Source organism: Hypomesus nipponensis, chromosome 5 (assembly GCF_054491055.1).
Source record: "Hypomesus nipponensis isolate SF chromosome 5, ASM5449105v1, whole genome shotgun sequence".
Classification (NCBI taxonomy): domain Eukaryota; kingdom Metazoa; phylum Chordata; class Actinopteri; order Osmeriformes; family Osmeridae; genus Hypomesus; species Hypomesus nipponensis.
In genome coordinates this window covers 6,205,149-6,233,057 of record NC_140365.1, presented here as the reverse complement: position 1 = coordinate 6,233,057, position 27,909 = coordinate 6,205,149, and the positions used below count along the sequence as shown (strand labels likewise).

The 27,909-nt window shown below is 48.1% G+C and overlaps 1 protein-coding gene and 1 long non-coding RNA gene across 15 annotated transcripts; one reads left to right on the top strand and one right to left on the bottom strand.

Annotated features, from left to right (window-relative positions):
- Positions 1 to 522: 522 nt before the first annotated feature.
- On the bottom strand, positions 523 to 27,909 carry phldb1a (pleckstrin homology-like domain, family B, member 1a). Of its 14 annotated transcripts, none has more exons than XM_084697579.1 (25): positions 27,733 to 27,909; positions 22,198 to 22,299; positions 20,589 to 20,712; positions 18,740 to 18,910; positions 15,550 to 15,675; positions 13,609 to 14,867; positions 10,129 to 10,377; positions 9,868 to 10,020; positions 9,600 to 9,737; positions 8,958 to 9,086; positions 8,248 to 8,403; positions 8,014 to 8,124; positions 7,771 to 7,860; positions 7,253 to 7,387; positions 6,626 to 6,742; positions 6,206 to 6,364; positions 5,664 to 5,807; positions 5,410 to 5,529; positions 5,113 to 5,197; positions 4,737 to 4,878; positions 4,237 to 4,327; positions 3,638 to 3,784; positions 2,950 to 3,169; positions 1,745 to 1,830; positions 523 to 1,396 (listed from the first exon to the last, which is right to left on the bottom strand). In XM_084697579.1, the coding sequence occupies exons 2-25, from the start codon at positions 22,255 to 22,257 to the stop codon at positions 1,256 to 1,258; spliced, it is 4,353 nt and encodes a 1,450-aa protein (XP_084553705.1). In that variant the 5' UTR covers positions 22,258 to 22,299; positions 27,733 to 27,909; the 3' UTR covers positions 523 to 1,255. The 14 variants fall into 14 exon arrangements, 12 of the variants coding, with proteins under 12 accessions (XP_084553705.1, XP_084553704.1, XP_084553703.1 ...); XM_084697578.1 differs by lacking the exon at positions 27,733 to 27,909 and adding an exon at positions 24,315 to 24,466; XM_084697577.1 differs by lacking the exon at positions 27,733 to 27,909 and adding an exon at positions 23,168 to 23,796.
- On the top strand, positions 1,240 to 2,308 carry LOC146288138 (uncharacterized). The gene is made up of 2 exons (XR_014755103.1): positions 1,240 to 1,376; positions 1,763 to 2,308. It is a non-coding gene; the product is annotated as an uncharacterized LOC146288138 (long non-coding RNA).

Here is a 27,909-nt window from a genome sequence, read left to right as displayed (position 1 = left end):
TATTTAGCATGGTGGTTTCCTGCGGTTACCTGCATGTCTCTTCTAGGCCCACCACCCTAATAGGATCTCAATCATGCATTAATCACAAGGAATCCAGTCTCACGTTATCATTGGTGTGTCAACACACGCATCACTAGGTGAAGTGTCACTTTCACATTTCGAGACTTAACTGACTGCAGAAATCCACTTGACAGTTATTTCCATTTGAATTTCACTAAGCAAAGTGGTTATTCTACATTAATCTGGGTAGGATTTAGTTCTTACAGCTAATCTTCTTGTGTTACAGGCGCTGAGACATTTGAAGTGTAACTATTGTGGCCAAGGGTAACAAATATAGTTATTTTTATGGATAATTCTTAAAATGCACACATTTACTTTTCCAGCATATTTTCCCATTTAGTGCACCAGTGTTGAAGATAGTTAATGATGTAAATAATGTCAGCTTTGAGAGGACTCAAATTAGTTTTAAGAGAAAATATAATGTCAAGTACAATTACATGCCCGAAATAAAATTGTACTTAATGCCTGTGCATTTGTTTTATTTCAAAGTTGTTTATGACAAGATAGTGTTACCATATGACATAAAATGAAGTACCAAGCTTTGTTTACGCTTCAGTTTTGTGTTGTCTTCAACCTGACACTGGTTTGAAATGCAAGCATGTTCATATTATCTCCCTATGAAAAGTATTTTTTAAAGAATATAAAACGGATTAATTTCTTGACGCTGCCCAAACATACAGAAAAACAGTAAAGAATACAGTATATGTTACAAACATTTCAACAGAATAGTCTGTAACACAATATAAAATAATTAAATGAGCATTTAGTCAAATATGTACTATTAGGTTCATTGGCAACTGAAACTGCATACATATATTTTTGAAATGAAAAAGGAAATACTGTTTATATACTTTCAGTCTTTATACACAGTTCCCTTAATGGAGTCATTGGCAGGTAGTATAAACTCATTTAACCAGGCATGGCAATCACGCAGTATAAATACAACTCTTAGATTGACTATTGAACAGATTAAGTAAAAAAGCTTCCCTTTCATTTCCTTAGTATTTTGGACTCATGGTACAACAAGTGTGAGCACCAGAGAAGCCACCGTATGTGGAGACGTCCATCCCAGATCACCCGAGTCCCGTCCTCAGAGTTTCACGTGGCTGGTGAGAGGGAGAGCGGATGGAGGGTGTTTGGGAGAGGGACCCATGCTATCTCCTGGTATCGTACAGGTCTGGAACCCTTTTGTCCCTCAGCTCATGAACTGTGTGTAGCCCTCTGCACCCGTTACTATGACGTCCATCCAGATCCTCATGGCCTCGGGAGAGGGTGCCACCATGAAGTATAGACGGTCGTGAGTCTTCACACAGAAGGTCAGAGATGGGTTCGGGCTCTGGGGGCAAAAAAATACATATTTTACTTTTTGTGACAGGTCAACTGCCTGCATTTCTGACACTTGGACAATAATTATAAAGGGCATACTAGCAGATAATTCTACTTGTAACTGTTTTGTAAAAAAAATACAAATCCATTATTTAAATACTGTCAAAATCATTTAAAGAATGTTATTAACAATGTTACATTCATTAAAAATGCTATACCATACCTCAAGAATCACATATATATATTTTACTAGTATACAATGATTCATTTAATTGGAGAAACATACCCGATGAGCATTATAATAAATAAATATATACAGAAGTGAGGTTTGTTATCTTAAAAATAACTGTATCACTACCTTTGTGGCACTGCGCAGGTGATCGTAGTAGACCTCCTCTATAGCCTGGAAGTAGATCAGCCCTTTCAGCCTGGTCTCATGCTTGTCTGAGAGGAGAGACAAGAGATCCAGTTTATTACCTCTTCACTCTGATGCAATACAACGACTGTCTTCACGTAGTCTGATCATGAAGTAAATCTAATGATTTAGTTTTTAAATAAATACACTCAGGTAAAAAATACATGAAGGTAGTTCACCCTGGCTTGTAAATTGATGTAAATAAATGCACTGAAGACTGAAAGTGCATGCTTATTTATTGAGAGACAACCCTACACCTATGTTGATGTGATTAAAATAACAGCTATTTTAATTTTGCTTATCTAGATATGTAATGCTTGTAGAATGCCATATATCTTTGAGAGAATATAGTTGGAAATGTTTTTGAATTTAATTATTTACAACTTTTTTACTTTGTTGTTCTCTTTCAAATAAACAATAGTGCTGCATTTTTATATTTTCCATGTGCACTAAAAGTGCCTGGCTGAGGACAAATACCCCACAACAATTAAAGACAATCTTTTGAAATCCGGCCCGTATTTTCTCTTCCTCCATGCATTTTTGTTAAGCCAAATCTGCTTAGTAATGAGATAAATGTTTTTGAAATGTTGTGAGTTTCGTTTTGTTAGTCACGAACAAGCCAGGAGCTAGCCTTCTCCCATATCAAATGCACAGCTAGAGAAACTATTGCAGCTTATTTCATCATCATCATCATCACCATCATCATCATCATCATCAGGAGTGAGTGGGTGAAAAGGCTACGAAAGTGTGTGGAGGGAGAGCAGTGGAGACCATGGCAGGAGTGGGCACACTAAGCCAACACGCACATACACAGTTTGCACTTAAGAGTAGAATCCTATTAGAGAGTATCTAATAAAGCTATGCCAATGTGACCTGACAAGCAATGATCTCTGGTCTGATGAGCAGAGGCATGGCAACATAAGGTTTCATGTCTGTTGCTCTTGGTCGAAAACTCATTCAAAATCCGGCATATGCGGTTATCTTGAACGAAAGAACATTGCACGCTTTGAGGGTGGTCTAAATCGTAAGCTAAGGCGCCTTCACCCTTTGATTCCGTAACAATTCAAAGAAACCTCCACCCTTCCCCACGCGCCTGCTCGAGAGGAGAAGGGTCACGCCTCATCATCACGTGACGTGAGGTCCCTCACCTACATAGTAGGAGAAGTTCCTCTTGAGGCGGTCAAAGACAAACCAGCGTTTCTTCCAAGACTTGATCTTGCCCCCCATCTTGACCAGATGCCCCTTGCACATCTTCTCCGTCAGGATGACATAAGGGCAGGTGTCCACACTGTGGCCCGAGGACTCCACGTGGGCGCGCAAGTCAAACTCCTCCTTCCGGATGGGCAGGTAGCGTGTCATAGGACGGGCCTGCAGGTAGGGAGGTTAGGAGGAGCTGTACAATCCTTCAGGCTACCGTACTGAGTGAAGAGGCTGGGCTGGTAATAGAGCATCATATGTTCTAAGTGTAATTAATAGGGCAAGGTACTCGTTGGTTGTCTCTAGGTTGCTAGTTTAGTTCAATTATTCATACAAGGGAAAACAATTAGAAACAATCAGCAGAGATAAAAGCATGATGTGTATGTCGTACCATAGAAACTGATCTTTGGCTCTCTCTTCTTTCCCTTTTCTTTCTCGCCGTACTTGCCTCTCAGCCTCCATATCCCCCCTCCCTCCACGCTCTCCCCTCACTCACACTCTTTGATCTCCTCCATACCCACTCGCTCTCTCAAGTTTGGTGTCTATCATCCTCTCTGTCTCTCCCGCTCCCCGTCCCTCCCCCCTCTTCCCCTCATCTTTCTCCTGTCCTCCATCCTCTCCTCCTGCTTCTCCACTGACCTGGGAGAAGTGCTTCTCTCTCATCTTCACCTCCTCCTCCACCAGCCTCTGCCTGTGGGCGGTCTCGTCCTGCAGCCTCCTCTCGGCCTCTTCGCGCCTCCTCCGCTCCTCCTCCAACAGCTGCCGTCGAGCCTGCACCTCCCTCTCCTGGGGCCGGGGGGGAAGAAGAAAGGAGAACAGATGGAGAGAGAGGGGGGAGTGAGGAGGAGGGGCGAGAACATAAGTGAATAGTGTGGGGGTAAAGACACAAACAAAACAATAGAAAAGGGTCAGTAGGTGTGTAGGTAAGATAAGGGTAAGTGAGGCAGGAGAAAGGACATTTAAGGTTAAATACTACAGTAGCCAAGTGACAGGAAATTTGGAAATGGGGAGGTCCCCAATTCTGTCCTTTGCTACTCCTCAATATACCAGCTTAAAGGCTAGGGCATCAGTTCATATGTGGGGGCTGGATTGCTTTTGATACAATAAATCAATAAATATAATAAATAATTGCAAGACCCTGTTTTTGTGCATGTGAGCCCTACATGATCCATAGTATACCGTACTGTATTTCGAGTGCCCCAAGAGAGCGGTTGTTGGACATGTGTTTGATCACTCACTCGACTCTCCACCAGCCTGGCTTTCTCCTGCTGAGCCTCCTTCAGCATCTTCTCCATCTCCTCGATCCTCAGGGCCTCAAGCCCACTTCCACTACGCAGGCAGAGGAAAAAAACAGCTCTAATGAGATTCCACTCCAAGACTGGGAGAGGAATGTAAACAAAGCCATGCCTCTGAACCAAACGTCTTGAAAAACAACACATCCTAATCAGGCGAGCGTTCTTCTTTGCTGTGAGCGCTAGTCAGCTAACTATTTATTACAGTTAGCTAGTTATTACTCCGCCCCGGGGAAATGCCCAATAACTTGAACGCACAGGTAAACTTTTCTTCCGCTTGACGTAGTTGGCATGGCAACTGGCAGTGTAATTGTTACCAAGGGAACAGACATTTAACAAAACATGTTGTTAAGGGAACAAAGCACAGTGACCCTTCTTTAGGTAGATAGGGCAGACTTGAGTGTTCCCATGGAAACAGGCAAGTTGCCAGTCTGCCAGTCTCTCACCTTTCTGGGGAACAGGCGGAGTTGCCAGTGGAGACGCTGGTCTCCACGCTGTCGGAACTCTCCAGGCTTAGAGTGTCATACGCCTGGTCGCCAGCGGGCGGTGCCTGATGATGCAGGATGGAGTGGTGGACCAATGGAGGACCTGTGAGAGGATGTAGAGGGTGAAAGGACTACTGCGCCCCCTACTGGCAATAAACAGTCATTACAACAAACACTCCCACTAGACTGCCTCCAGAAAACGTTGGCACAGACTAACCTCAAGCACAGGACAGGGGGACTGGGAGACTGACAGACACATGGACAGACAGGAAACACAATGTCCCATGTTGTCTTTTTCTCTGAGAGGGACTTCCCAGGGAGAAGAGGGAGGGGTTACCTTTACTTTGCAGAGCCAGCTGCCTCCTGGTGTCCATGTCTGCAGGGCTTAACACTGACAAGTCCCTGGGCACCAGCTGAAGGCCCTGCGAGACACACAGAGGAAATAATAACGAAACAAATCTAACGGATGTCACAGTGTTGCATTACCTAACCCACGTGGAGCCAACCAGGTCTCACCCCAACTCGTCAGGCTCAGACTGGTAACACACATCGTCCTCTCCCAGAAACAATGCGTTTCGCCGGTGCTTCGACGGCGTGGGTGACGTACACAACAGAATGAAGGACATGTGCTTACCTTGGTGGGTGTGCTTCGTCCAAGCGTGACCCCATTGGACTGTGGCGGGGTCCCCGCTCCGTTGACGTTAGAGCGCGGTGGCGTCTGTCCGACTTCACCATCCGGTTTGGACCGGAACACCTAGAACAACGTTAAGAGCCAATAACACACATGATCCACAGGCACAAAGCGTCTAGCAGTAGAGAAAATGTGACAAAAGCAGAATGGAGGAGCAGAACTGAGCCAGATAGGGGGCGTGGAGCGACAGTGTTTACCTGGCCTTGTCTGCGAGAGGAGTGAGACTTAGCAGGAAGTGGAGGGGGGCAAGGCTGAGGGGCATCCCCAGAAGACATGATATCCTGGTACCAGCGCTCTAAACTGAGGCTGCTGTTGTGAGGCCTGTTCCACTCAGGCTGGCTCTGAGGTGGTGCGGCCAATGTGTCCAGCCAAAGGAGCAGAAAGCAACAGTCAGAGACGGCACGAGATGCAAAAGCAGGCAGGGAACGGAGTAAGAGTAGAATATCGGGAGAATAGATACACATGCTTTGGTAATACATCTCAATATGTAAACGTATAGGTGTATTACCATCACAGTAATTCACAATTCCTATAATGGCACTAAAGGAATAAAAGCTAAGATTTCACAATGATTTAAACGCAAAGAATTGGGTGTGGTCACCATATTGCAATGGCTGTCAATAAAAACGTGACTCTGCGAGAATCATCCACACACATATTTATTCAGGTAGACATGTGATATGTAATAACTACAGGGTAAGAGAAACGGCAGGGTCACTCAAAGGGGAGGGGCACACACCTCAACTGAGAGAGGGCGGGAGGGGCCAGATGGCGTTGAAAGGCAGGAGTAGGAAGGGTCAGAGAGAGCAAGCTGGAATGACTGGATAGAGGAGGCAGGGGAGGGCTCAACTTTCTGCATCCCAAAGATCTGACTCAATTGACTGACGGTGATGTATTCCTTTACACAGACGACCCAAGCAACCAACACACAGAGACAACCCGAGCAACCAGCACACACAGACACGCGCACACAATTGGAACAGATTTTTGGAGACAAGAAAAAACAAATAGGAATTTAGAAGATTAGAGGATGTATCTTTGAGCAAGCTACGAAGCAAAATAACGTGTAGAAATGTTTATAGACAGCAAAAGAAGAGGCGGAAAACAGCCAGAGAGGCAGATCAGCAGCTGGAGTGTGAGAGCGCAGGGGCTGTTATACCTGGCGAGGGGCAGCAGAGGTAGGGAGAGGGAGGCAGTGAGGAGCAGGAGGGGTGGAGGGAGGTGGATAGAAACCGCTTCCATACATCTTATAGACATCAGCAAGCCTGAGGTACTCCTACACCAACACCCAAAACACAGCAGATAAGGTTGAGAGATGGGACTAGATAGAGTTCTCGATAAGCGTTAACGTGTCACACACACACATTTCTACACACATGCTCATCTTCTACAGATCAGTTATGATTTCTGTCAATGTTTTTTTTAGATAGCCAGCTCCTCAAGGATAACTGTATCCAGCTCCCGTCAAAAGTTACAAGTTAAAACACACAAAACACACCAAAACCTACTAAAACGCATCATAGCTCAACACACTGGAACATCCAGAACACACCAGAACACACCAAACAGACCCCACCATGATCACTGACGCCCATACGAACATATAAGCTGACTGTAGAAACTCACACCTTGTCAAAGCATTATGCTCCACACTAATACAATTCCTCACACCACTAAGCTAATTTAACGTTGTCCTTGACACCATGCTCATAATACCATGAAGAACCGGTTGGTTAGTTTCTGAGCTCTAGGGGGAAGTGAAGGCTGCATGCTGCAGTCCGTTTACCTCCTGTGGCCTGATAGGACAGAGTTCAGGGGAGGGGGTGAGAGAGGAAGAGGAGGAGGAGGCTGGGGAGGGGCAGGGAGTGTGCAGAGAACCTTCCTCCTCAGCAAGGTCAGGTTCACTGATGTGGAGTACGTCCTGTTATGAAAGTTTTCAGTTGCTACGGTTAAAAATCCATCACGCGTTAATACTACACACAGCCCTAGGAGAGACCCTTCACTTAGATGACAGGAGCTATGTGGTTAGGTGTTCAGGTTTCTGCTGCACACTGAAGTGTCAAGTGTCAGAATAGGAAACAATTATTGGTAGGAAGAATACCCTGAGGCAATGCATATACAATACAGCCAGACTTTCAATGATGCAAATGACTTCATTTTAGAGAGATGTGAGAAAACATGCAAATGATGTATCTCAGTTGAGTGGATTCAGTGTCATGAACCATTCCATTTGCCTCCTCTACCCACCCGTTCCATCAGGGTTTGACTGGGTCTGACGGCGTGAGAGATGGCAGCTATCCTCACCTCCTTCATGTTGCTGATAGGCTTGGGGAAGCTCCTCCCTCCCGTCAGGATGTGGTACCTCTGCTCCAAAGCAATCAGCCTGTCCTTCTCCTACAACACAAACACACCATGGAGATCACCCATAGCTACCGGCTAGCATGCGGCTAACAAGCTCAGCAGCGACGAAGGAGTGAGCAAGGATAAGATCTGAGTGGTGTTCAGGAATAGCAGTGAGCCGTTAAGTGGCTGTGTGTCGGGTCTGACCTTGTGGAGAAGCTGCAGAGCCAGGGTCCTGTCCTTGGCCATCTTCTCACAGTCCTGAGCAGCCTGAAGGCCCAGCTGATTGGCCTGAGTCTCCAGAACAGCCATCTTCTCCTGAGGAACACAGCCACACGCCCGCTTGGAATTCCTGTCAACGTTTGCCCTTGGTGCTAGCGTGCTAGCACGCTGGCCCAGATGCTCCCCTGGGCTGTGGTGTGCGGGCGTGTCTCGTCCTACCTTCCTCTTGGCCACGCTGCGGTGGTACTCGGCCCTCTCCTGAAGCAGCTGTCGGCTCAGGGTCTCCTTCTCCTCCTCCAGGCCGCTCTCTCTCTCCAGCTGGCGAAACTCCAGGTCCTCAAACTGCTTGGTCCCACTCTCCAGAGCATCGGCCGCCTACACACACACACACACACACACACGTGTACAGGCCCGAGCACACAGAGAAAACAAACCCATCAACTGATGGTGATGATGTAAAGAAGCATAGGATGAACTTGCTCTGAAGTCTCCCTCCTAATAAAACAAGCCATCCACACCCTATTTTTAAAGATGCCACACAGATATAAATATAAGTGCAAGTAGATGCAGGCTAGGCAGGCTTGCTTTAGCATTCATTAATACTGTTATAACGCGATTAGTAACAGCAAGTAGTTACGCTGTGCGTGGCATATTGAAGCGTACAGCGAGAAGATGAACCTAAAGCACTTTTGAAGATATATATACAGAACAAAAAAAGTTAAAGTCATAGAAACCTTCCACGACTTTTAGTGGTCTTCTACAAGGCAGTGAGCAGGGGCAGAGAGGAGATGCAAGACCCAGCACATCAGTAGTTGTGTTTTGAAGGTATGAAACACAGCGGATGGTTTGTTATGTCTACAGCCACTATGTTTAGAGTGTTTTTGGATGTGTCGTGGCGGCTGGACTCTGGTTTCGTGAGAAGCACTGACCCTGCGCAGCTGTTCCTGTAACTGTTCCCTCAGTGACTCAGGGCAGTTATGGAGCTGGCTCTTCAGCTCATTGTACCCATCACGCAGTCTGTCCAGGAGTTCCCTCTCAGCCGACACATTAGCCCTCCCCTAAAACACACACACACGCCCACCATCCCGGGGAGAAACAAAAAAACACACACACACACACACACAACTCAGTCCACACGCCATGCAGCCAAGCTTTTTGAGATGAGGTTAGGGGGTCAGGACATTAAAGTAAGTGAGTCGGAGGGGTTTGGGGGAAGGTTAGGGTTAAGGTGCAGAGATGCAAGGCTTAACTCAAATAAACAGCAATGTTTTCTGACAAATGAAATCCTGAGCGGAGGCAAGGGTGTACAGTCTGCAAACTCTTCTTTAGAGAGTTTTCATGGCAGGCAGAGACACATTGGTACATTTGTCTTCGGCCCAGTAGAGAGAAACTGAGGTTCAGAATGTGCTGGAAGACAGTGTGACTGCATGCATCCAACCCTCTACGTGTGTGTATCTGTCTGGCACGCCTGGAGCTTGAATGCCAAATGTGTGTGTGTGTGTACAGTATGCGTGTGTTGTGTCGGCATGTGTTTGTGATTGAACTAGCAGGTGTGTGTCTTCTGGTTCTACCTTCTCCTTCTCCCTCTGGGTGGCCTTGTCCAGCTGGCTCAGTTTGAGCTGCAACTGAGCGATGATGTCCGTCTCTGCCTCCACCTGCTCCTGCTCCGCCTGCCTCTCCCCCTGTAGCAGAGCTCGCTCCATCTCCGCCTGAAGACAGACACACACGTAGGGGGTGACGCTTACTAGAGCATCCTGGCTGCGGCTCACCGCAGCCCGGAGCGAGAATGGCGGCGTCAGAGGGGCATGGAGGCAGTTTGTGTTGTCGCGGGCTGCTGACCTCTTGTCTAGACTCTTGCAGCTGCTGCTCCATCTCTGTGACCCTGTGTTTGAGCTCATCCACCCTGGCCAGGACCCTGCCCCGCTCCTCCTCCAGGTACACCTGCTCAGGACTCCCGCCTGCGGCCAAAACAACCCCGGACACGTCCTCACACTGCAGGGATCAGAGGGCAAGAAATAAGGGTTGCGGGGCAGACTCTCCAAGTATTCATGTAACAAATAGTATACGTGTGCTGAAAGCGTGTGTGTGTGCGTGTCTCACCTCCTGATGGGTGCTCTCTGTGCTGCTGGACTCTTCTCTCTGGTTCTCCTCGTCACTCTCCCTCTGCCTCTGGGCCCCTCCTCCTCGCTGGACAGGCCCGCCCCCTCTCTCTGCGGGGGGCCCTCTAGCGCCCTCCTCCCCAGACCCCGGGAACAGCCCGGTCCTCGCGGCCTCGTTCAGACCCACAGGGCAGTCACCTTTGTTGTACTCTGCACACAGGTTCAGGATGGTGTCTAATCTCTGGCGCTCCTACACATGCACGCATAGAGACAGAGAGAGTGACAGAGAGAGAGATGGTGGTGAGAGAGGTTAAATGGCTGGCAGAGGGTCCGAGGAGGTGTCCTTGTGTGACATTGTTCCCTTTAGGCAGCTGTCCCCATGCCATCGGCAGTGACTGACTGTAACCCGACACCCGGGGTGACAAAGCGGACATGACATCTCTCCAGGGGGTTCTCCTTAGCTTCTGCTGCGGCTAAGATGGCATTCCTGTGCACTCTCTATAATCATAACTAAGTCATGAGATCATCTCGTAACCAAAAGACATGCGTGCTTTTACAATCACAAACACTGTCTACTACCTGTGGAAATGGAAGCTACTAGACATTTGGTAACAACAGACATTCGGTTCAACAGACAAGTCATTCAGCAACACCAGATGAACAACGGAATTAGAACTATGTAAGCAAACCCTCCGACACACTGTACAAATATATACTACTGACCACAGAAGGCACAAACCCGCAGAGCTTTAATACAAACCAAACCTCACAGATGGTGTACACATCCAGCTAACACAAACACACACACCCCAATAGGGCCGAGCAGAAGCGACCGCCTTCATTCCTTCAAATCCCAAGCTCCCCATCTTGTGGCCCGCTAATGACATCATCTGACCTCTCACCTCTGACCTGACCATCTGTTCTGGTCACTCCAAGGCCCAGATCAACAGACCTGCCAGGCTCCTCTCTCAGGAAGCTCTCTGCCACTAGCCTTCACTCAGAACAGGTTGGCAGTGCCATCACTATGATATGCCACCCACGCTGACCACCATGCCATGAGACTGGGCCAACTGACAACAGCAGCATTCAGGGACTGACATAGCTCAGCTAATCGTGGTGTGCCAAATAAGCAGGAGGGGTCATGTAGTATTACTCACATGTTCAACCCAGATAAGTCTGGGTGTACTGTGTTATTAGACAATGCAATATTTCCACAGCGCAACCGTCTACACTATAAAACACAGCGTACACCTATTCCAGGTTTGAACTGTTTGAAGTACATCAAAGACGACTGCATTAGGGCTAGTAATCAGAAGGTTGCCAGATCGATTCCCCGCCGTGCAAAATGACGTTGTGTCCTTGGCCAAGGCCACTTTACCCTACTTGCCTCGGGGGGAATGTCCCTGTACTTACTGTAAGTCGCTCTGGATAAGAGCGTCCGCTAAATGACTAAATGTAATGTAATGCATTAGAGACAGGCGACGAGATGTTCTGTGAAAATCCATCGTACTCACACACTGTCCCATGTCCTGACAGAGGAGCAGCCAGTCGCCTTGGAGACGACAGACACTGTCTGTCTGTGGGAGTCTGTCTGTGGCCGTCTCTGTGTGTCTATCCCTGTGGCTGTCTCCGAGCCACTCCGTGTGCAAACAAATAGGCTAAGAAAGAGGAACAAACGTCTCCTGTCCCCCGCCCACTCGTTCTATTGACCCAACTGAGGCACTGGAAGGGGGAGGTGTTAAAGAAGTAGACTATGACCCTTATATATTGTATGTGAAATACACCCACACCTTCATACATTCCTCAAAGATTAGCCTTTGTTCAGCCACAATGCATTGTGTCATTACTTCTTGCCCTGGCACCAAGAAGGTTCACTAATCCAATTGAATACAAAATGGAATTAAAAAAAAACAGCAGTCAGCAGTCATTTTGGCAGTCAGCTTGAGCATGCATACCAGAAAGTTGCTCTAAATTTGACACACAATAAGACCAAACTCATTAAATTAACGACACGGAAATCTCACAGACCAGAAATTCTGCGATACTTGGCTGCCTCCTAGTGGTAACCCTTTCAAACCACATGTAGACTCTGGGTTATGTAAAGTTCAAAGAAATATGAGTCTATCACAACTTCAATAAACAGGAAACAGGCTGTGCGACCTTTGATCCCTGAGCCTGTGTCTGGGTACAGAGATGCGAGGGCAGTATGGCGGTGCCAAGTGTGCTGACATGACACAGAGAGGAAGAAGCTCAGCCTAAGTCCTGTCACGACTGAAGAGCATTACTCCATAACCAGCATTACCTCACCAGAGGAAATCCTTCCCATCTCTCTCATCTCTCTCCATTTGAGCTTTCTTCCTGCGTGTCTCTGTAACCGTCTGATAAAAGACCAGCCTGTGGATCACAGTAATCTTATGTGACGTACTGGGCTAGGTTCCACTGCTTACCATGGGTGTGCACGCATGCACGCACACTCTGATTTAGACTGTCAAGTTGATCGTAAGAGCCACGCGGTTCACTTGGGGATGGGCCTGGCAAGTGCTGGCTGGCACACTTGATGCTTTACCGAAAGCAGAGTGGTGACTGTCAAAGCGCGCCGTCAGGCTGCAGCACTGTGACGCTACCGTAGCAATGCCGGGCTGCCATCTTGGCTCTTGAAATAGCCCACATTGATGGAAAGCCAGGAATGCTCCCCCACCCTCTCACACACATACCCCTCCTCCCGCTTCTAACCTCCCCCAATCTAACTCCTCACACCCCTCTGTGATCCCATTAACTGCCAGGAGTCTGGCTGGGGCTTAGACAGACTGGGGTGGGCTAGCAGGTGATGCGTGTTCCCGTTCTGAGGATGGGAGGGGAGCTCCGTGAAAACGAAAGGAGAAGGACTGGCGGGGAGGGGTTGGGGGGCACGGGGGGCGGGTCAAGTCAAGAGGAAGCGGCTTTGAAAGTGAGTTGTGCTGCTCTGTTGGATAAATATAGTGGTGAGAGACAGCCACACCCTGTGGCCTTGGTCTTTGAGACTCTTTGAAAGAATGTACACCGGCATGCCGTCAGGGCCCAGCATGGCTAATCATGCCAGCAGCCTCCTCGGGGATTGGGGCTGGTGGCCGGATGCCAAGGTACTCAGGGCACATATCTCAAAGCATCAGAATGAATATTAGTCCACACACACCCACAGCTACAGACAGACATTGCACACCCACATGCACATAGCAGGTCAACGGAAGGCTCGAGGAGACTCCAGCTACACACGGATTGCATATCTTCGACTGCAAACATCTATCAACAGTTATTCGTTTAGCAGACGCTTTTATCCAAAGCGACTTCCAAGACACACCCACAGGTGACCCAACGGTTCAAAGTACAGCCGTAGTGCCCTATGACTCGGAAAGACAGAACCGTCTGGGAGGTTCAGTACACATACATACATACCCACGCCTGTGCATTCATCGACCCTGAGAATCTGTACGGATGCACTCACCAGTCTCTCCATCTCCTGCTCGCGCAGCCTCTCCTCCCTCTGCCAGCGGTGGTACTCCAGAAGCTCGTCTTCATTGTCGCTGATCTCCGAGATGCTGTTCTTGCGTTCCCGGGTGCGAGGACGGACAGGCCGGGCATCCTTGGAGGATGACCCTGCGCTGCTGGAGGCCTTCCTCTGGCTCCGGGGGCTGGTGAGAGGAGAAGGCCCAGACAGAGGGCTCAGGCCTGGGGTGAGGGCACTGCCAGGGCTGGCACTTTGCTGCCTGACAACCTGCTCCCTCCCCAGACTCGAGGTGGGGGAGGGACTCCTGGCACGTAGCCCCCTCCCTGTAGACACCCCCTCCTCCTCTGACGGGGAGGCAGACATGCGCTGGACCCGGGGACTCTCAGAGACCGGCTTCTCAGAAGAGGTGCGCTGATTGGAGGATGGAGCTGGGATAGAGCTCTGGGGTCCGGTGGTACCCCTGCGGGACATGGAGGGGCTGAGAGGGGGCAGCTTTCTCAGGCTGGAGGCAGTGGTGGGCTCTGGGGTCCAGCGTGCCTGTTGAGGGCTGTCTGTGCGGGGGTGGAGTTGCACCGGAGGGCTCTCCCTCGTTCTGGGGCTGGAGGGGGTAGCTGAGGCTGCTGCTTGGGCAAACTTGGGGGCTAATCTGGGGATGGAGCTGGGCAAAGCACCATGAGCAGGTCTGGTGCTCTCTGAGCCAGGGGAGTCCTGGCCTCTACGGTTAGGTGTAGGGCTGGGAGAGGCCTCCACCACGGCCCTCCTCAGAGGCCTGGGACTCTCAGACACCCTCTGCCCAGTTGCTGGACCACTAGAGGGCCCAGGCAGGGAGGTCCGGGCATGGGGAACAGGAGTCTGGCTGTTGTACCTGGAGGAGCAGGCAGGCGCTAGGGGGGTGGTAGAGCCTGGGTCCTGGCTGGGAAGGGTGCCAGCACCGGCGCCAGATGGGGGGGGGGAGAGAGGGGAAAAGAGTGGCGAGGCGTTCTCGTAGCTGGAGTCCACTGACATGGCCCCAGGGCTGGTGGGAGTGGAGAGCAGGTTGCGTCCACCCCCGTTGAGCATGGGGGAGAGGGGGGACTGGGGAATGGGGTGATGGGTCAGCTTCACAGGCTCTGAGGAGAGCTGGGGGTGCTCGATCACCAGGGAGTCCATGATCTCCTGAAGGTCCCTCTCTATGTTGCTCGACTGAGAGCCCTGGCCTGGCTTCATCCTCTCAGAGGGAAGAGCCTGATGGTTTCCATTTACAACCGCACGGCCATCTAAGAGAAAACAGGAGGCAGGATGCAGTCACAGATCGGAAGGAACGACTTTAACTGTCAGGTGGTCTATTTTGCGATACGTTCACGTTTCAACACTCTCCCCGGGCATGCACCGGCACCGACCCACCAGCACAGTGACCACACCCTGTGTTGTAGGGCTTGTTTCTCAGCTGTGCTGTAATCCTATAGGGATCTGGAGATGCTAAATATAAAAAGTGCAGCCCCATACTTCAATCATGGCCGATGAAATCGGGACCAGTCAGGAAACCTAGGGTCGTATTCACACACACATGGACACAGACACACACACACACACACAGGATCGGGTGCGGACACCAGGCACTGCTAAGTGTTGAGGCACTAAGGTCAGAGGAAAATAGACTCATAAAAACACAATATAGGGCAACAGTCACCATCATTGGCAATCAGCCAAGATTAAGTACTGCATTCTACAGGGCCATATCAAAGCCCAGATGTTTTCACAATAAGAGTCTTTTAGACTTGTTGACACTATTATCGCCCTCAAGACACCTTGGCAATGACCCTTTCATGCTACTGTTTAAGGGAAATGGATGTCTAGCCATAGCTGCACAGCTAGTTCATCAAACAGTACAGTTCTACTAGTACATGTCCTGTTGGTATGAGCCTGTGTGCTCCTCTAGAAAGGACCAGAGGGGGTTACCTGTGTGGTGACCCCTGTAGGTGCCCGGGCCCTGGCTCCCTCCAGGCAGCATACTCTTCATCCTCAGGGCCTCCTCTGGGTGGTTGAAGCGGAAAAAGGCAGACTGACCAAAACAAAGCATGCACCCTGTCAGGAGACGAGAACAGGAGCAGGGTGTCAGTACGTGGGTTAGGATTTAAAAAAAACAGGCATCCATGTTAGTCTTTTCCTTCTTTTACTCAGATGACAAAGAGGGGCCTTGTAGACTAAGTGGTTAGTGAGAGAAAAATGCATGGAGGACAAAACCAAAATATCCTTCTTCTGAGTAAATTAAGTTAGCATGGAAACCACTGAGAGAAACAGCAGTGTTCCGCCAAAACAGAGAGCCAGATGTCCTTTAGTCGCACTGCTCAGTCACTGGCCAGGCCATCTGATAACATCTCCTATGCTCACACACACATACACAAACAAAACACACATGCATATACACACACACACACACACACATCAGCTCCCCTCCAGCTGAGTGCAGGGTCACCGTTCTAGAACATAAATAAGGTAACCACCCATACAATGCTCGCTGGCTCTCAAGTACACTATTGCATTAACTGTAAGTGATGGCGGAATGAAATGGCGTCATCCAGCTCTGGGTATACTGTACACACAGGGGGAATGATCTCCGGGCGGTCTCTGTTTCTATTCATACTCCTCTGTCTCGTCTCTGACTCATAGCCTACTACTCACAGGCCCACCACTCAGGCCTGGGGGTTTGTGACACTCGTAAAACTCAGTTAAATCAATATCTCCTTCCAGGAATAATTCATTGGAAGAGACACTCCCAAGGATGAGTAATGGCTCTAGGGGTCGTTTCATTATGAAACATTTCCCCGGCCGTGTAAGGAAGGGAGCGGCAAAGTGGTGTGAGGGAGGAACGTGCATCTATATGCTGGCCCTGGGGATGTAGGGCTGGTGAGTGTACTTCAAACTGACAGGGAAAATGATCCAATGGTCGTTGAAACGATTGAATCCAAACAGTTAAGATTATGTTTGATTTAGTGATTTGAAAATATGTTCATTTGTCATTGTCATGTTAATTACATATAGAATATGGACTTAAAGATAGTAACAAACTTAACATGGCAATCCATCTGTGACGTTGTGGGACCCACTAAACTGTCCCATATGTACAATATTTACTTAACTCGAGAATGTAAACCACATTCCATTCTAGAACAGGTGCCTTACCATGGGAGATAAACAGGCTGTCATAAATACATGTGAAAGCACGTGGTGGCTCAGAACCCGTGGAAAACACCAAAAAATTACCAAATATCACCTGAAGTTAAATGTTAGACAGAAGATTTAAGAGTGGAAGAGTAGGCCTACGTGATAGACGTACAGAACAACCAGCTCAACATCATCGAGACACCTTAAAATTGGCTAAACTAATTAAGAGAACACATGACATCTAGTCATTCTGCCGTATCTTAACGGATTGTAGCCTAATGCAAACTATGTTAATGTCGCACGTCTACAATATGGATTTATTATACATAAGATTTTATAGATAGGTTTATTTATTCCTTAACTATTTGTTTATTAGCCTATGTAATATCGGCTAATCTGTTTAAACACAAGTCCACGGCACTGGAACAGAGATACGAGTCAGAGCTGCAGGTGTGTAGATACAGGTAGGCCTATAATCAAGAAAAAAGCGTCCTGTCCTAGAAGGTAAGTTTTTTAGTCACAATATTGATTGAGAAGCCACTGTAAATGTGACAAATGACTGTTAAATCTTGACAATATGTGCGGTTTAAACCCGCACGGCTAAATACACGAATTTATATTAACATAACCATAACACATGAAACAGAATTCAGCACTCACGCGTACCTTGTCTATTTCCAGTTCATTCGAGAAAATAACTCCGCAAGAGTGGGCCGTCCCATTAGCTTGGTCTTTGTAGAAATGTTTGCTTCTCTGAAGAACAGTTGTTCAGACGGTTTTAGATGATTGCAACAAAATGAGACGTTGTCTATGTGTCTGTTCTTCAATATGAGAAACTCGTAATTAAAAAGCTCAGTTGATAAAAAAAAAAAAACTGGCGGAATAATCCATTTACTTTTTCAGATAGTCCGATTTAAATGCCGCAATTGAATGGTGATGATCATATGTGTGTTCGGATAGCAGCGGTCTTCTTGTCCCATCCGCCGGCAGTCCACTCCACGAAATGACATTATCGTCAAGCTGCATGCAAGACACGGGAGGGAGGGACCGAGTGCTTGGGGTATTTCTTTACAGGGGCAAGTCCTGCTTTTGAGAGTGGAATGTGTACCAGGGGGAGGACAAGGGATTGTTTCACCATTGTGTGTGTCGGATTGTTACCCTGTCCTAGCCCAACTCTCCGAGCTTCCAAGTGAATGTAATTAAAAGGTTCTATAAATCATCTATAGACTTTTAGTATAATGTCAAGCCAAACATAACATGATAGCAAGGTTGCTGATCTTAGAGACACTTTGTTGCTCTTTTCTGCATATGGAAGAGGATAAATAGACGATTAAATCTGTTGTGATGGTGTCACACAGAGCTGAAGTCAGCCTAACCCTCTGATCTGATGTTCCAGAAACAATTGATTTTCTGTCTTTCTCCCTTAGAGACATATGAAGAAATATGCACAGCCAAACCACTTCTAGAGCAGGAACAGAGAGCCTATGGGAAGTGATCATTACTGGCTGCTTAATTTACTTTTACATTCAACTAGGTCAAGGTCACCATAGCTTGGGGTTTCTTTACCTTCTGTGTCTTAAAGGAACACCCTCAAGTAAATGTTGAACCATGCATTCAACAAAGCCTGTCTGTAGCCTACTAACAAAACAAGAACTTAAAAACCCGGCATGTACTAGTAGTTAAATCAAACGGACCTAAAAGAGGCACTTCTTTGAGTCTCAGGGACTATGCCATCCTTACCTTTATGGTAGCTAGGAAACAAGTTATGTCAACAGTGATATTCCCGCTTTGCATTCCTCAACCTCTCTCTTACTTGTTCACCAGCAGTCCCGGGAGTTAGCAAACAGCGTAAAAGACATATGTATCTTTCTGCTGTGATTTGTGGGTTCCTTGGAAGGCCCTTCCATTTCATGTGTGTACTGTGACACTAATGAAACAAACAGTATCTTCCAACTTGTTACAACTTAGCCCTAGTTTGTGTTACCTTGAGACAGGCGGACAGGTTTGGTGACTGGAAGGCCGTCCATGGAGCATTGGTTTCCGCTGGGGTGCAGGGTGATGTTGCCGGCCTTGTTGTCGATGTAGCAGTGTTGAGCTGCCACCCCTGGCCCCTGTAGGGGGATGTCTGTGTTCCCAGAGCCCAGGGTCGTCCTGCCTGGAAACACACACGTTCCCACACCAGTCACTTGAGATACACATGAGACCAGCTCTTTATACCACTGAGCTAAAGCCTGGACATTAGCTCTGGGTACCAAAACCGACTTCTTTGGTCATTTAGATGCATCGCAGGACTGGAGTGTGCAAACAGGAATGCGGTTACCAAACCACCTTGGTTACACCAGCCTACCTAGAAATACCAGACACATATGGCGTATGAGGTATCCCGGGGAATGAAGTTCAAAGCCCTGGTTTGTGGGGTAGAGACGCTGTGATCTCACAGTAAAAGAATATGGAGGTCAAGGCCAGAGGGCTGGTCCACTTGTAGAGTTTACCTCACTAAGTGTCAGAGTGAGCAACAGCAGGTGCTGTCCCTTCCAGACAGTCTGGGCTTGGCACATGCTCGTCGTATGGCCACAAGGACTGCATTAGATCAGCCACCGTTGGAATGTTTTAGGACTTTCCAATGAAATTTACAAGGGGTGGATCCCTACACAACCCAAACCACAAGCCCCCTCCTCACACTGCCCCCCCCCCCTACACCACAAGCTGATGAAACAGCCCAGAACCACAAGCCATAGAGGACAGACTCCATTGAGAATACCCCAGCAGGCTACCTCAGATTCCTATTCTCCTCTTCCTATACCCATTCACTGTCTGTCCCTGTCCAACAGGCCTCTCTCCTCCTGCTCTGCTGCTTGTGGTCTTGTGTTATGCTGTCTGGGCTCTGAAGACACCCAGATGGGAAGAAAGAACTCGCCGAGATGGGAGGCATAACCACTCTAGTACCCCCAGAGTTACGAGACTGAGGGTGAGAGGGCAGGGAGAGAGTGAGGGAGGGGGGCGTTGTCTGTGTTCAGTGCTCTGTCGTTAACTTGAACTGGAAGGGGGGGGGGGGGGGAACAGTGGGGTGGTGACAAGGTCAACCCTATTTTTTCTTCGCAGAGTAGTGCTTAAAAAAGCTCTGTGTGTTGTTTGCTCAGTAGGGGCCCCAGCCGTGTTCTAGTTTATCCTCTATGTTTGAATAGGGCCAAGGTGAAAAGGGTACGTGACAGGTGTCCGGTCCTCAGGCCTGCAGAGCAGAACCAGAGCCGATCCTCAGAGGGAACCACCGTGTCCAGTCGGTCCACCTTCTCTGTGATGGCCGCTCCTGACTAGCTGTGTTCTTCCTGTCACTTAATATCCCAAAGTCCTCTATTTGTCATTCTTAGGATGATTACATCTGGCAGGCCCCTGAACACACTGCTCCTCTGTTCTGGTACTGTACACCACTTTCATTTCACCTCCCCCCCATCCTTTGTCCCTCCTTCCCCCTTCCCCTCTCACTCTCTCCCCTCCTCCTCCGCCCGGTTGCCTTATGATATCACTCAACCGCTGGCTCTGTGCCAGGGAACAAGTGACTGCATGGATTCATCACCGTGACCAACCAGGCTTCCCCTCTCAGAAGCACAAGCTTTGGTAATTACTGCGAAATGTCAGGATCATTTTCTCTGAGAGTCCAGACAGCACAAATGCACTCATGGAACGTATAATGGATGAGCTTACAGTACTTTCCATCACTCAGTTACCTGTGACCTGTGATCTACGTTCATTCCGCAATACAATCGTTTTCCCACGTGTATTTAGCTGTAGTTGTTTCTCACAGAAGACAAGCTCCTGGTGCTATAATAGCTTACCTTCCTGTAGTGGTAACAAGGTGATAGCTGTGCTCAGACGGCCGCTCCCCAGGCTGACCAGGTGGGGGCGCTCTGCCTGGACCTTCAGGGACCTGCTCGTCTCTATCAGGTCCAGAGAAGTGCTCTGTCAATGCAAAGGTAGACTGGAGTGAAGGTGGCATATGTGAATGTATTCTCCTTCTAGGCTTTACTGGGCCATGGGGGTAGATGGGGTCTGTGTGCCCAATGCCCAGGGCTCTCCTTTATTGGATTAAGAGATTTTAAACAGGGGCCTTATGCAGGGCACTGTAGGGGGTCTCCCTTTGGGTAAACAGGAGATCAGGTTATTTGTCAGACAATGTCTTGAAGTAGACTGCTGATCTCCTAGACTTATCACAATAGAAATCTAGTCTGAGACTCCTGTTTGTGTGTTGACATGATAGAAAACGATCAGCTTTAATAGTTCTCAGAGACGTGCTTCGGTTTGGATTGTCAGGGAAGACTCCGCCAGAAGGTAAGGCTCCAGCCTGCTTGTGGAGTCTATCTGGGTTGTTAAAACGGTTCCTGCTCTTTGAAGTAAGAATGCGCATTAAAGTAGTGATGACGTTCGGCTACATGCCCTCTAGTCACAACTTGAGCATCTCACCTGCAGTTTAACAAGGCACGCATTTCCTGTGTGTGTGCATGTGCACTCCAAATCAGCCTGTAGGTTTTTCTAATGTCAAACTCACTTATTTTGCTGTCAAACTCTTGTGGAAATGTCACAGTAGTTTATTCAAGCTAGCTTATCTTCCTCTGCCATCTTTTGGCATTAACTGTGAGTCCTGCCCATATTGTCAGCTGACCTTTCCCGTGAGAAGCATTGTTCCATGCAGGTCAGTAACTCAGTCGTTCCTTATTTGTTTACACTTTCTATGACATCTACTGCTGTTTTGTAGCCTGGCTGCCAGCCCAACTTAGCCCCGCCCACAAAAAAATTTGGCCGGGAAGTTGGGTCTGGGGAAGCTCGGTTGGGGAAAAACGATGTCCGAACAGGAGCTGTTCGGACCAATCAAATGGTCAGGGCGGGTTTTATACGATGATGGACAGATGATTAACAGTAACGTAATCAAAACCATCACCAAAAGAGTGCTTGGGTTGAATTTGTTTTCAGCAAACAACATATTACGTTGCTCTGATTGGTTGTAGGTCTATCCAATTGAGCAAAGGCATTTGTTTTACGAGTTTGGTTGAAACGCCCCATACTCACAGCCCAACGGAGGGTTATCAGACTCATATTCTGACTAAAATGATGAGTATGACAACGTCAGGCTAGCTGTTTTGTGCATAGATTTGTTGCGCTTGACTGAACCCAGTGGTCTTTTGGCCCACTGATCCCCATTGATTAATCGACTGATTGCCAAACCCTAACCCTAACCCTTATCCAGAGCGACTTACAGCAAGTACAGGGACATTCCCCCCTGAGGCAAGTAGACTGAAGTGCCTTGCCCAAGGACACAATGTCATTTTACACGGCCGGGAATCGAACCAGCAACCTTCTGATTAATAAGATTCCTTAACCGCTCAGCCATCTTACCCCCACTGTTGATGCTCGCTTTGAAGGTCAGTGGGCCCGGGGGAGGTGACTCACCTGTAAGACCTGGTGTGTCTGTCGGCCCTGCTCCACCACGTTCCTGTTCACGCTGTCCATGTTGGCCGCGCTGTCACTCACTTCGTCTGGCACATGGAGATCCTGCCGGAACATCCGCACACATGGACACACATGATGAAGGAGCCAATGGGAACACTGCTCTCCTTAGAGACCCTTCTGTCCCACTTCTCAGCTCCTGTCACGTGGCACCGTGTGGGACCCAGTGAATACTGGGTCATTGTTACCGCAAACTGATGGGTGGGGTAAGCTGGGGGCTGCCCATAGAGAAGCTGTCGTTGGTTTATGTTCAAATATGATTTGTTGTGAGTGAAAGGCTTCAAATAGCTTGTGATTGTCACCTCTGTCGCCACCTTCTGACCATGAAACAGCATTTGGCCGGCCATGTTATCATTCCAAAACTGACCACAGACTTACCTTTTCCTCTTATCAGAGTAAGATCACATCAGTCAACACGTGATGCCCCCCCCCCCCCACACACACACACACTGCAGCAGGATGTTGTGTGTATCTCAAGTGCTGCAGGTGCAAGATAGCTACTGTACACTGACTGCATCGTGCCAGTGAATCACTGTGACTCACGCGTATACACATGAAGAGACTCACAGACGCTCACAGTACACCCACACAGACACAAACACTCACTCTGACTTCACAGACAGATGCTGCGGACTCCGTCCAGCTGTGAACACATGCTTACCTCCTGGCAAGGGAAAAGCCCTGAGGACATGACATGTCCTGGACACACAGACAACACAAATGAGTCAGCTCGCCCGAGTATCTCTAAGATTAAGTTGAGAGTCTGAACAAGATAAGATGTTATTGATCCTCACGTGGGGAGAACAAAAGATAAACAAACTGTAAGACATAACAACCATCAGACAGGCAGCTTTTAACTTCCCCCCCTCTCAAACATTAACAAACATGTTGTAAGTGATTGGGAGGTAAATACCTTATTCCAGTTATCAGGAACTCCTATGTATTCCATATCTGATGATTTACCTATGTTTAAAACACGGCACACTTGTCTAGTTCTTCTCAGTATTCTGTTTGGAGATTTTGGATGGGAGTAGATACCCGGCAGCCTCTGGTATCTCTACCCTGTCTCTCCCTCTCCTCTTTCTGCATGTTTTATCAGGGATAGCTGGAATGTGAAGCTTTGCTCTGTCAAGCAAGCAAAGACAGGTCAACCGTGTAAAAATCTGAAGGAAAAAAGAGCTGCCATGTGGGCAAATCTCCACCACCAAATCAATCACTTTCAAAAAGAAATTCAGAACAAAATAATAAAGTTGCTTTTGGAAAGATATCTTCAAATGGACATGTTACCCAAGGTCAAAATCCTTACAGCAAAACTAAGAGCCGAGTCTTGACTGTAGTACGTGAAGTAATACAATGAAGGATAGGACCAAACACACAATTTCGAGCTCTCTCCTTCTTTCTCTCTGTGATGTCATGTCAGAGAGGGCAGCTGGGCAATGCCGTGGTCATCTCTGACAATCGTGTCCAGTGTTTCAGTGTCTGAGGGGCAGTGACACAGGGAACAGAGCCTTCCCCTGTTCCCCCTCTGACTGTGGATGCCTCCCTTCTCACCCTCAGCCCACTGGCGCCCAACACTGGTCCAGTCCGATCCACGCTCACACGCAGACAGAACAGTGGGCAGTACAGTGGGTCATAGAGTCTAACACACACGCACATGTCTGCACACAAGCACGCACACACACACTCCCACGGCCTTGACTGATCTCATGCACACACCCAGCTGGGGTAGATGTCCTACGCTTGTAAATGCAGGTCCTTCCTCTGTAACATGTGATTATAGGGGCAATTATGCCCTTCAGTGTTGCCATGAGCGTCTGAAAATAGACACGGGCAGCCACACAGTCTGTGCTACTCCGCTTTTAGAATGAAATTACATTAAATGAATAAACAGAGTGTGGACACAGGCAGAGGCGGAAAGGCTTAATGGATACTGCTCATTCGAAACAACAAGTTCTCAGGTGTCAATTCAACTGTAGAGATGTCCCTGAGCTTCTCATGAAACTGCAGCAAATACCATCGACCTTCCGATGATTCCGACTTCGCCAAGGTCAACCACTCACCATTCTACTGTTGGACGGTCCAAGACGGGGTTAGGTCCATGGGATATTCTGTAGTTTAATCCACAGAGTGGTGTCGAGGGGCAGCCACATGGTTGTCAGTATGTTCCCTCTGGTTAACTTCAGTCACCGACTGAGCTCTGCTGCTCTGCAGGGCCCCAGGGTGCAGGGTTACACTCCCAGCCCGTCATGCCTCAGAGGGGGCAGCAACATCAGGGGTGCCCTCCAAAATAGGACTGACTGCAGGTCAAAGGTCATTGAGTTGAACTGGCCTCAGACATCCGTGTCAAACGCCTCTCAAGTCGACCCTCGTGGTTGAAGTTGGATTCCGACTTTGAACTGGTGGAGGGAGTCCAGGGTTTAGATGCTTTCCGAAGATGCCACGAGGTCAAGTCAGAGCGAACCTCGACCAGCTTCTCACACATTCCTTCCTTTGCACAGTTTGTTGTGGATGTAAGCAGTGATACATAAATACTGGTGTGTAAAAGCACTGATTGTCATGGGAAATTGGGGAGCCAGGGTGGAAGTCTGTGGACATGTGGTGTAGGAGGAGACGGAAAAGACCTTGAGTCATCAGTGGAATTCCTCCGGGCTGCTTCCTGTCCTGCTCCACGCATTGTCGGCAAAACAAAGGGGGTTTTCCAATCTGGAAATGTTGAATCTTGGACATATGGCATTGAATAGAATGACCATCAATGGTAGTTCAAGAGCACCGCTGGACCATGAATACAGAGATACAACTCTGTTCCACAGGAAGTGAGAAAATATATGAGCCAGCACTTGAGCAGTCCCACAGGAAATCTCTGGCAGAGAGAGAGAACGAGGGAGAACAGGAGAAGAAAAGTTCTTTATTGATCTCCTCTTTCTGTTCCCATGGTCACGGCCAAAGAGGGGATGGTGGATCATTTATCAAAATAAAAACAAACAACAAATAGCAGCAACCAAGTAACCAAATGGATTCCAAATGTCTCCAGCTAGGCCTGGAGACCAGGGATGTTTCCTGTGGGCTGACCCAGGGACGTGGAGGTCTCTGGGGGGGGACACAGAGGTTGCAGCTGTCCTTCCCTTTACTAGAGCAGTTATCACCAACCTCCACCTCACTGCAGAGAAACATCTGGTGGTGTTGGGAGATTGGCAAGACCATGCCAAACTTTAAGAGTGAGCAAATGTTTAAAAGTTCATATAATCCTGGCTGCCAATCTAAACTTCCATTCAATATTTGATTGATTCAAACCCAGCTGGTCCAACTCAAAGGGTTTAAGATATCAGATCTGTCATGGGGATTTCAGCTTTTCGCACTAACACATGCCTGCCACGCAGTCTGGGTCTGGGCCGTGTTATCAGCTAAGGCCTGGTTGTCCTCATCTGACCATGGCTCTCCTCAGAGAAACAAGCTGTCCTCCTAGTACTGCCCTATGCTGCCTGAATATCACAGCCTGGAGTCTGAAAGCTACACCTCAGGATGAGTCAGTGTTTCTCTGGCAACACAAACGTCTTGGACTGTTGTGTTCACGCATGTGTGTGAGAGAGGGAGACAGATACAAAGAGGGTGCAAACGAGGCAGAGTGAGGGAGAGACAGAGAGAGAGACAGATAGATGTAAATACAGATTGAGCTGGTTGCATCCTTGGCAATGGAGCGCATTGGAATGCAGTTCAGAGGGATGGGAAAGGGGGGGTTGCACTCTCTCTGGGAACACATTATTCTTTTGCTGCGTGTTTTTTAGTTCCAATGTTCCATAGTGTTGTCAGGCCTACGGTCTGAGGAGATCCAGAGAGTTCCAATCCTGCTCCTGCTGGCAGTGAGAAGGCCCCTCGGAGAAGGAGACGACTCCTGAGGCCAGATGGGAGCGGAGCCCAGATTTAAGGCCACACACCTGCAGAGGGTCGTCTGGGAGGGGTGGAAGAGAACACATTAAAATAGGTCAACGTTGTCTCCAGATGAGCTGCGAGGGTCAGCAGAAACACTGGGTGACTGTTCTTTTCCCCTCTCAGCAGCAGGTGTGACGACAGAGCTGTCCAGTTCGTATCAGCGACTCCAGTTTGGATTTCTTGATTTAAGGTTGCTGAGAGGTGAGAGCGACACGTTCGTGTGAATCATATCAGTGATTGATGGTGGTGGTTTCAAAAGACCACAGCCCTGTCCTTTATGCACAGTGGCACAGTAGCTCGGTAAAAAGAGGATAGAAAATCCTAATGTTCACCCTGGGAGTTAAAACCACGCCAATCGAACATGCTTGAAATAAAGCATTGGGATTGGAAACAATACCAGAACAGACAATAAAGACAAAGAAAACAGTACAACACGGCTGGTGTCACCATATCCTCCTCAGATCTCCTTAACCTGGGGATCACAAAGGTGTCCAGTTTCCACAAACTCCACCCTGCATACCTTACCTTTTATTCTGTCCTCAAGGTGTTCCAGAATACATTCTTTATGTTAACAAGCTTTCTTTTCTTTCAACAGTTATTCTCTCAATATCTTAGCACTGTTGTTGCCAAGAAGGAAAAGGTCTGCAACTGAGTGTTAAAATGACACCTTACATTGCATTGCAGCAGGGGAAACAATTCATTAATGCATTCAAAGCTGTTGCACATTACCAGAGTGCTTATGAGACTCAATAAACAGTCGGATCTCCCACACATGAAAGCATCCATTTACAGAGCTGTGTTTCGCCCATAATCGCCTCAAGCTTACACACACACACGCACACACACACACACACACACACACACACACATACACTCTCACACTCGTTTTTCCACTCTCCCTTTCTCCAGTGCTCCTCTACCTCTCCAGGGAGATACTTTACCTGGCGCTATACAGGTGTGTTGCTGGGTTTAAACACCCTCTACTCCTCTGTTAGAGGTTTGGCAATCATTTCAAATGATTGACACATTTCAGCTCATGGATCCATGTGCGATACTTCAAAAAAACTATGAACGACTCACTTGATGAAGGTCCAGTCCTGTGATGGTCAGCGCAGACACGCTCATGCATGCATACCCATACAGACAGGCAGACACACACACTGTGTATGAAGGAACTGGGCCATGTGAGACTGGGACCCCCTGACACACACTGGTACAATAGGCTCATTATCCAGCCTGAGGTCAGACCGACTCAATCCCAGGCTGCATCACAGCTCTGTTACAGAGACATGGTTTCAGAATTCCTTCATTTCAGCTTCCAACTTACCTGACACACTGCCTTGTCGTTTCCTTTTCTCATAGTTCTCATAGAAAAAAACTGAGAGCTCTCCTTCACAACAACTTTTGTTTTTATATGTTTAAGACAGAGGATAATGTTGGAGTAAGAATTAATTAGCAGGTTGAACACCGCCCCCCGCCTCACACACACACATGCACACACACACGTACATGCACAAACTCCATGAAAATATATAACAGAAATCTCATTACCTTGACCTTCTGGGCTGGTAAAGGTGCAGTCCACAGTCAAAACCGAGACTTTCAGAACCATTTCATAATCCCCATCCTTCTTGTGAGATAGAAGTGCTTCTGTCTAATCCTTAGTTAAATATCTCCTTGTTTAATGGTGCTGTCAGTCTGACGTATTCTCTGTAGTTTACAGTGAAC